At 40.1% G+C, this 10,000-nt stretch overlaps 2 protein-coding genes across 2 annotated transcripts in view; one reads left to right on the forward strand and one right to left on the reverse strand.

Moving 5' to 3' along the window:
* Positions 1–3,978, forward strand: part of LOC138019331 (serine/threonine-protein phosphatase 6 regulatory ankyrin repeat subunit B-like) — a 38,634-nt gene extending 34,656 nt beyond the window's left edge. Inside the window, exon 4 of the mRNA XM_068866082.1 lies at positions 3,720–3,978. Coding sequence (XP_068722183.1) covers positions 3,720–3,879 — 160 coding nt within the window. The 3' untranslated portion in view covers positions 3,880–3,978. The remainder of the gene's footprint in view (positions 1–3,719) is intronic.
* LOC138019333 (dipeptidase 1-like) overlaps positions 1–10,000 on the reverse strand; it is a 33,293-nt gene that overhangs the window by 6,534 nt on the left and 16,759 nt on the right. The window contains exons 2-6 of the mRNA XM_068866085.1: positions 4,906–5,035; positions 3,995–4,278; positions 2,259–2,319; positions 1,490–1,589; positions 266–345 (exon numbers count right to left, since the gene is read on the reverse strand). Of these exons, the coding sequence (XP_068722186.1) occupies positions 266–345; positions 1,490–1,589; positions 2,259–2,319; positions 3,995–4,278; positions 4,906–5,035 (655 nt within the window). The remainder of the gene's footprint in view (positions 1–265; positions 346–1,489; positions 1,590–2,258; positions 2,320–3,994; positions 4,279–4,905; positions 5,036–10,000) is intronic.

Genomic DNA, 10,000 nt, shown 5'->3' on the forward strand with positions numbered 1-10,000 from the left:
ATACAATCGTGCTGCAGGGGCTTCATGTGCCCTCCTATGCATTATACCGGACTAAAGGTCGTTCCAAAAATTACCTCTTTTACTCTTACGTTGGCGTACAAACCTATAGGCGAAGAAGTACCCTCCTAGTCACGGGATACTGTCTTTGGATAAACTTGATAAAATTGTCTCCCTAACCCCGTCTCCCCTCCCCCCCCCCCCCCCCCCCATATAAATAGGTGAATACAACCACTGAGTAAAAACTTGAAATCAGTGAAAAGGTTACCATCCGTCTCAAAACATCATCAGGAACATTCCGTCCATGGGGACAGTGCACATCATATGCTGATGAGTGACTGAAGATAACTGTAAAAAAACAAACAGCAGCTTAGTGTCGGATGGAGAAATAGACGGTTTCACATTATGTCATAAAGTCGTAGTTGGTGGACGATAACAAAAGATCTCTCATTAGCTCCTTTTGTTCCACCACCAGCCATTGTACATTACAGCATTGTTATCTGTATCGCAAACCATCTGTATAATATATAGATTTAGCCAAGCCTAAAAGCGGAGCTCCCGGGTTATTTATCTCATTTGCGTTCGGTTGAAAACTTGGGTCTTCTTAGCCTCCCGCGCAGACGTTCTTAGGGCTTCGTCACGCGAAAAACTACTTCCGACGGAAGTTGTTTTTCGTTTCAGCAGACGTTTGTGGGGGAGGAAGTGGTTTTTCGTTTCAGCAGACGTTTGTGGGGGAGGAAGTGGTTTTTCGTTTCAGCAGACGTTTGTGGGGGAGGAACGCGTAACGAATCCCAAAGAACGTCTGCGTGGGAGGCCTGGGTCCTCAAAGACCTAAGAAACTAATTAACTTTCTGGACTTAATTATTTAGAGCAATGTGGATTAGAATATCGCATTTTAAAAAAATATTATTTTCAGTAAAAACAACAATTCAGCATATTAAACTAAGGACTTTTCAGAAAGATAACCGTAAGTAAAAAAAAGTCGCAAAAATATTGTTCTGGTACATAAAACTTGAAAAAGACGTTTTTTAATTTAGTTAACCAATATTTCCACCAAATTTGGCTGAAAAGTAAGAATCCGTGAATTTTTAGAATTTTAAAATTATATGAGTCGAGACCTGTCATTTCTCTATGACAGCAAACAAAGGCGATTGTGTTTTGCATAATCAATTAAGCATCGGACTTCGATTGGCGAAAAAGTACGAATGGATAGTTTAAAACCCTTTTCTAGTCAAACTTTCCGAGTTTTTAAGGCCAAAATATGAGCATTCATGAGCATCACCAGCATGTGAAAACGGCATGACCCAGTGATTAAGGCACAGGATTTACAAATCTCACCGGCTCTGACAACAAACTGGGCACGTCACCATCATATGTAAATAATGGAGTCGTTTCCTCCTGTCAAGTAATAATTTTTTCTTTGAAATGGTAGTCTATCCGTTTAAGGGCCTGTCTTTAAATATCAGCGTATACAAATAGAGGTTCATTATACCTGGGGCTTTAACAGTATCAAGAGCATCATGCATTGTTTTGAAAGACACGTGTGACAGATCAACAAACATTCCAAGGCGGTTCATTTCGAGCACAACAAGCTGAAAAAAAGTACAAAAATTAATTAGTCCGAGTTAAGGGTGAACAGTAAAGCAGAATTTAATAATCAGAACAATGGTAAGCAAGGCGTACTGCCCTGTTGAGCAAGATTAAAGTGGATACTCTGGCATCGGGTAGAGATGTACAAGAACATGGCATTGTGCACAAAACTGTCGTTTTTCACAACCTCAACTTGGCTACGCCGAAAAGAGCAAAACTGAACAAAGTGAAAACAATCGCTCAATTCCCAAAGGTTCCCACATAGAATTAGTCAGGATGAAAACGGGTACTTAAGAAATCCCCAAATACAAGAACTAAAAACCATGTAATGCTAAAATGCTAAAAAAAAATCTAAATTACAAAAGGTAAAATTTTAAAATGATTACAATAAAATATAATTAAACTATATTAATTCTAAAGCTGCTTTCCATGAATGCCGTGCTTTATACTAAAAAAAGGCTTTAATCAGATTTTTGAAAAGCCCAAGAGTAATTGTCGTTAAGAGTCCGTTTAGAGCCAGGTTTTTCCCAAATAGCAATAACACTGCCCAGGTTCGACACTTTCTTTTGAACAAAGATCAAATTCATAATGTTCAAGTCACTGATTTTCCATTCCCGCACATTGTGAGGAGGGGTACAGATTGCCCATGATAAAGACCTACACAAACTCACTTTTCCAAATTCGGTGAGGCCATTGTGAACTGATCCACTAGAATCTTTCCATCCATCGGCCCTATCAGAGAAAATGACAACATAGTAATTTGAAGTGAGAAGTTATGGAAAAGAAAGCTATTACTCCTTTTTCATTGTTAGAATATATAAAAATAAGAAAGCTGGAAAAGTTCATTAAGCTTAAAGTGCCCCTGTGATAAAAAAAAATCACTTCCTTTTTTCTTCAGATTTTGAAAGTTTTCTTAACACCTGACTGGCAAAATTTTTAGCTTTGATTTTTATCCAAAGGCCGTTTACTTTGAGTATAAGTTTTGGATTTCACGTTCCGCCATTACTCACCGTTCAAAACTGACCGATTAGACCTCAGAGGGTTGGATCCAGGGAAAAGTGACGTCAAAGGCTCACTACCTTATAATTTCAGCGTGTGAATGCAGCTTGTTATATATGTAAAACGCGAGTTTAAAATTCTGAAAGCCCAAAACTCCCGTGCTGCATATTAATTCTACGGCGTACAGACGCATTGCATTCTTAATACTAGTGAGCCTTTGACGTCATTTTCTCCTCGATCCAGCTCTCTCAAGATCTTAAGGACGGTGCCTACTATTGTTATTGCGCATACGTTCTGCGGAATTTCCTATGGGTGGTGCTTATTAATACAGGGGTATTTTTGCGCGGTTCAAAAATATGCGGAGGAAGCAGAACTTAGCAAGTGACCTTGGTATGAAAAAAGAAAATTCGGGGTAACCACGCATTTTTCAGAGATAATTAAGCTTAACTTTGGAAAAAAAGGCTATACATTGCCTTGTATTTTAACACTTTTTACAAATATTGTTGATTAATTATCTTCGAAAAATGCGTGGTTACCCCAATTTTCTTTTTGATTTCAATAACACTTGTTAAGATCTGCTTTTCCCGCATATTCAGTAAACCACGCAAAAATACCTTTGAATTAGTAGGCACCGTCCTTCAAGTTAGAAATGGCGGACCATTAAAAAGGAAAATTCCAGTTAAAAGAAACAGGTTTCTTTTTGAACTTAAGGCTTAAAACTTTGCCGGTTTCTTAGTGTTTAGTTAACATAGATTTGAAATCCAAAGAAAAATAAGAATTGATTTTTTGGTCACAGGGGCACTTTAATGTCAACGATTATGCTTTATTTGGAAAAACGTATTGAAGCCGGGTATTTCTGAATGTCGTCACTAATACAGGTAATCAAGCACTTTATTTCGCACAACAGTTGTCTTGGATAATTAATTAATGAACTACCGTAATACCACATATAAATGTTATGTCATAAACCATTTGGAACAAACAACCTCCTTGTTTCGCACTCACCGGACGTTGAAAAAAGAGACTGCCAACAGTCTATACATGCTTCTACACAACCAGAAAGCTTGAGAGGACACAAAGTCTGAATTTCTGATTCAAATCAAACTAATTTTTATCCAAACCCTAATTTTCAGCTGCCACAATATCAAGCCCTTTTTTAGAAAGGCCAACAAACGAAGCCAAGCTGTTATTCTCTGTATCCTGGGCAACAAGTGCCGGATTTTCCTTAGAACGAAGAGCCTTACAGGTATTTTAAATGGAGAGAGAGAGAGTCCCAAGTTTTTGCGTGGCTAGAATACGGAAAGTCAAACGAACGCTTGTTACGCAAGCTACTTTATTACACATTACAGTGTAGTGAGAATGATAGCATAGTACGGCACTGTTGGAGTGGGTCCCTCCTGTTGCTTACCATGCGGTGTTACAGGAATGTGTTAATGTCATGTATCTCACTCCCAGCTTATAAAACATTCTTAGCATTCCAAGGCTTGAATCAATCATGTGACCTCCTTCCAGTCCAATCAATGAGCCAATCTTTCCATTCTTTTTTGCATCTTTTATTCCCTGTGCCGATGTTACAAACACAAGATCTTCTGGGTATTTTTCTACGAGGCGTTTGATGACGGCAACTTGTTCAAGGCCTATTCTCACCGCATTTTTCAGACGTGAACTGCATGGCCCATATGCCGCCCAAAACTGCAAAGAAGAAAAGTAATATTATCTCTCAGCCATGGGCAACAAAACGGTTTATTCAAGACGCTCGCCCAACCGAGTTTGGCATCCTGGCATACAGGGCTTAACATCTTGTAAGTAGAAGCATTTATGCAATTCCGACTAAACCCTCTCAGGTCTCGATTTTAGACGAGGTTCTCGGTTTTCCTATGGCATCCCAGGCCCGTAGGGAATGCGGGTACAGATCTGTTCTGATTCACTGTTTGTTTAGGAGGCTTTAGCGTAGCACACTACTGAAAGATCACTGATCAGCTGCAGCCGGCAAATCCAGTCATTTTCAACTTTGTTTCTATTTTTGGTTCTTTGTAACAGTGACATTATTCTCTAAAACTGTAAAATACATACGTAAAGTAGTCTCTGCGCTCAAAAATAAATCCATTTTCTACATTTTGAAGTTTAAAAGTTTGAGTAATTTCCACGTTTTTCAGTTCGCTTTTAGCTGCATACCTGTTTTCATATCATACTGTCTTCAAAACTCACGAAATGCAGTCTCAGACAACCTACTTTTCAAAATTCCCCGGGGGAGCATGTCCCCAGATCCACGTACTCACAGTAGTTTTAAAGGTTCTCATGCTATTAAATTGTTCTCACCTGGCTGCCAACTTTTCCCTGTCTCAGCCGTGGTATATCTGTATGCCATTCTGGTTCACTAGTGTCGAATGTCATATTTTCAAACCTGTTCTGGTACTTTATGCGGATCTGATAAGGGACATCATTATGCCTACAAAATAACCCACATTTATTAAGCTTTTTTAAAGCGGAAACAGTTTATAGGAAAGGTTATTTCATGATTCAGAATTTTTTTTATTACTCAACAACCTTTCTTTAATATACAGGCCATGTGACAAACATTTAGGGTGCGTTCGATTGACCCAATTCCGGAATAAGAATACGTGGAGTGATGATTTAAAACGGCATGTCTGGCGCTTTTGAAGCAACAAGGATAATAAAAATATGTTTAAAATAGCATTTTAGCAAGTGTTTGATAATTTTAATTTGAAAATTAACGAAGGATTTATAACTTCTATTCCATGTATTCCCATTCCGGAATACGGTCAATCGAACGCGCCCTTAATTTGGCAAGGACGAAGGAAAGAGCAGGAATGCTGAATTGACGTTGTATGTAGCAGTGCTAGATTGCACTGAGTGATATTCTTGGCTTCGCACAGCATACCTGTGCTGATAGCCGCTGCGGACGTGCGACTAGACACATGACATGATATCCTGTTGTTGCTGCATGCCTTTCAAAGAAATGTCTGTACCATCACAGTAGCTAAATCATGCATGGACACATTCCTGAAGTAAACGACGAGTCGCGCAAGATCTATGCTGATACCCTTTGGCTTTCGGAATTTTCTGATGGTGAGACGCCTGGAAACGATGGACTTGCAGTTCAATTCTACAAAATATTATAGGGTCTTTTCTCAGGCAAATTTAATGGAATGGTGATAACGAGAATTCTTTAGAAAGAGACTAGGAACACGAGGCATCACAAATAACTAAAGGCCCGGCTACACGTTGTAACATTGTCATGAGAACGCTTCTAATAATGTTGGATACGCGCATAACATTGCTGAAAACATGTCACCTTAGTCGCGCAACCTTATGATTTCGTATGTTTTGTCTGGGCCCTTAACTCTTAGTGGTCTTTGCAAGGCTACACGCTTCAACATTTGTTGTATGTAGGACAAAATTTTTGATCGACATCAAACATTCTTCCAACAAAAAATGTTGAACAAACGTCATCAAACATGGGCTTAACTGCAGAATACCCCGCCAATCGAAGTTGTACCCCTTAAAATCGGGATACTTGGCTACGCAGTTTGTGCACGCTCTTTCTTTTTTATGTTTTTAGAACGAGAAATAGACACACTACGGGGCTCCGTGGCTACGGGGCTACGTGGCTACGTGACTAAGCGGCTACGGAGCTGCACAGTTCAATGTATATTACCTCGTACTTCAATGATCTATCAGCCGAAGTGAACAAGAACGGGCTAAACTTCAGAATACCCGGCGACTGAAATATCTCATCAAATCCTGTTACCGCTGTCCCGCAGTCGACATAACATACATAATATTTTTATATAAACATCACGAAATATGCCGCTTCCATCGAACGCGTTGACCATATTGGTCCTTGCTACCGCAGTCCCGTAGTCACCAAAATGAATAAGCACTAGTCTACTGATTAGGCCTAAGCATTCTCGTAAAATTTTAGCTTTCATTTTTCGGTTCGGTCAACTACACTTTTTACGAGATCATGTGAAGAATAAAGCACTCGTTTACTGCTTAAGCCTAAGCGCTGGTTGCAGTGATTAGGCCTAAGAACTCTCGTAAAATTTTAGCTTTCATTTTGCGGTTCAGTTAACTACACTTTTCATCGACTGCGGGACTGCGGACCGCGGTACCACTCCATTTCAACACTTAGTTCATTGTTCATCGACTGCGGGACTGCGGACCGCGTTAGCACTTCATTTCAACACTTAGTTACATACATACATACTTAATTGACCGCTCCCCTTAGGGGCTTTTCAGGGCCAATGAAATACAACGAAACGACGGAACAGAACAACGACAACTGTTAAGAATCCCAACCGGCCGGAGGCAAACCAGTTGGCTATTTACAAGTGCATCTGGCAAGTTGCACCAGGGACAACCAGGATCAAGCGGGTCTTGAAACGGGGATCTCCGGATCTCAGGGCAAGCGTTCTAACCACTGAGCCACACTGCCTCCTCAGTTCCTGCCTCCTTAGTCCATTGCTTATTCATTGACAGCGGGACTGCGGACCGCGGTAGCACTTCACTTCAACACTTAGTAAATACATATTGACTTCTTAGCCGACTGCGGACTGCGGACCACGGGAGCAGTATACGTAGATTGAAGATTCTACTCTGGTCGACGAACATCTCAGTGCGCTCAGTGAGAGATCGCGCCAGCTCCGACTATGTCATATTAACACCCAAAGCATGGTATCCACGTTCGACGAGCTTTTAGCTATGATTAAAGAATACCCGTTTGATATCGTTACCATGAGCGAAACGTGGCTTAAAGACAAACCGCTTAGGTTGTAGTATGTAACTATCCCGGGATACAGTCAATTTTTCCGCAACCGTGACAGGTTTCGGGGCGCGTAGCCCCTTAGCCACGTAGTCCCGTAGCCCCGTAGTGTGTCTATTTCTCGTTCTAAAAACATAAAAAAGAAAGAGCGTGCACAAACTGCGTAGCCAAGTATCCCGATTTTAAGGGGTACAAGTTCGATTGGCGGGGTATTCTGCAGTTACTCCTAAACATGCATGCTGCAGGTTCTAACATTGTTGATGCAACAACTTTTTTATAACAATGTTTGAACGTGTAGCCGGGGCTTAACGTTATATCTCTCAATTTAATGATAATGTTCATTACGTCGACCAAAATAGCACAGGAGTATAATTTTTATCCTTATTAGTTTTGATGTTGAGTAGAATAATGCTTTTTAAAAACATACGGCGTTTGAAGATTATATCATTTCTGTCTTCATAGGATTTAAGACGTTGATACATTGATGTTTGGAAAAATTCGGCTCAAAACAGTCATCCTCCTTGCAGATCGGGGTTACTTTGGCGTGCTTAAATCCGCGGCGCAGGTGCATCACAAATTAAATAGACTTATTCATTATTACAGCAAAGGCGTGAGATATAAAATGACGTGTGGACTTAAAAAGACGAACTAGACATGAATACACTACAGACGCTTTATTTGATGGGGTATTCAAAATTTCTAATTCACTGCTTGCTCAAATCCCATAATACACCTCTTTAAACCCCCCCCCCCCCCCCCCGAAAAAAAAAAGTCTGTATGGGCATTGTTTGCGACTTCTCTAGGGACATTTTCATGTCCCAGGAGAAATTGCAAACAATGGTTATGCAAAAGTCTTGGGGGATAATAGAGGTGTATTATGGGATTTGGCAAGTAGTGAATTCAAATTCAGAAGAGGTGACAGGGTCAAAATAGAAGGAATTGTTTGCTGTCATTTCTAACTCATTGTTCTCTTTCTGATTGTCAGAGGCTGAAGAATTTGCACAGTCCATGTATGTCTCTTCTGAATAATCAGAGTATTAATCCCTTCCCAAATATTTTCCATATTGTAAGGTTACTCCTAAAATACGCTTGGTAATAAAGTTCTTTCCCAAGGCGAGAGAGACTATATAGCCTATATTTCACAGTATTCACTACTTGCACAAATCCCATAATACACCTCTTTTACCCCCCAAAAATCTGCATAGGCATTGTTTTCGACTTCTCTTGGGACATTTTCATGTCCCAGGAGAAATTGCAAACAATGGTTATAGTGCAAACGTTTTGGAGGGTAATAGAGGTGTATTATGGGATTGTGCAAGTAGTGAATCCCCGGAATAGAAAAGATTTTTTTTTAATTGATTTCCCTAGTCGCCTAGACATCCATGGTTAAGAAAGTTGCGAGGCTTTACGCTTCAAACTGAACAGTTTGGAGGGGAGCGTGTTCGTTGACAAGTTTATTGAATTCATTGTAAAAAGAAGAGAAGCATTTGTCAACAGAGCCAATAGCAGTGAAACCGTCCCAGTCGGTTTGAGAGATATCTCTGATGAAGCTGGTTTTTTCGGAGAATTTTGAGTAATCCGGAACTGATCTTAACATCTCGATAGGAAGCGGCTTTGGTGGAGGAGAATGAATGAGGCAAAATTGAGAAGAGTGGTCGCTAATATCCGATGCAATGTTTTCACTAGAGAGTTTGCCATCGGCTTAATCAATAAGTGTAGCGGAATTGTTGTGAACTCTTGAAGGCTTATCAACCACCTGCGAAAAGGGGTAACTTCGATTGTCAGTAGAAACGCAATATTTTAACCAGAAAGATACAGTCCTTTTGATCGGGAACCAGCGCCGGGAGAGATTCTCGCACAAACTGCTTTTTACTCCGTTTGCCCAATTGGTTTTCGATGTGCCTCGACAGTGACAAGAAAATTTTTCCTTTATGTTATAAACACTCCACGTAATCGCAATGACTTCTCGTAAAATTAGGGGGAAATTTCACTGATTATCATGTGTTTTCAAAAGTTTGTTTAAAGCACCCAAACTTTATTTAAGTGTTGGAGCAGATCGTGTTTAAAGTTCGTCCTTTCTTGGTTGCATTGTCGTATTTTGCCGATTCTTGCTCCAAGCCAACCTGGCATGTTTCAAGGAAATAACCTAACCCTAACCTAACATAAAAATGTGAATGATCTCGTTTTCAGAGATAAAGTGGAATAAAGTACATCAGCAAAACTCTTTCTTTACCTTGAACTGACAAAGTTCTTTTCAGGGTGATTCCAATCATAGGCAGCCCAAGTTCGCGTCACCAGAGAGCGCGTAATAATTAATTACTAGTACTAGTGGGAAGATGACCTTTGAGTGCAAGCGGGCGTATGGAAAACCAGGAAATCCGGAAGCGGAGTCGGAACTGGATCCAGAACCGGAACCGGAACCGGAATGAGAACAATAAAGGTCGATGATATCCAGTTGTTTTATTTTAGCTAAAAAAGTTGAATGTTACATTACACACTTTAAACTGCAAAATTGCTTTTTAAGGATATTGTTGTGACTACAAAGTTCGTACCATTGGCGTCACTCCTGTTTTAATCGGCTCAAGTTGCGAGAACGATTGACATTGAGACTTCTTCTTGTCCCTTGGT

This window comes from Montipora capricornis, chromosome 10, assembly GCF_036669925.1.
Source record: "Montipora capricornis isolate CH-2021 chromosome 10, ASM3666992v2, whole genome shotgun sequence".
Taxonomy (NCBI): domain Eukaryota; kingdom Metazoa; phylum Cnidaria; class Anthozoa; order Scleractinia; family Acroporidae; genus Montipora; species Montipora capricornis.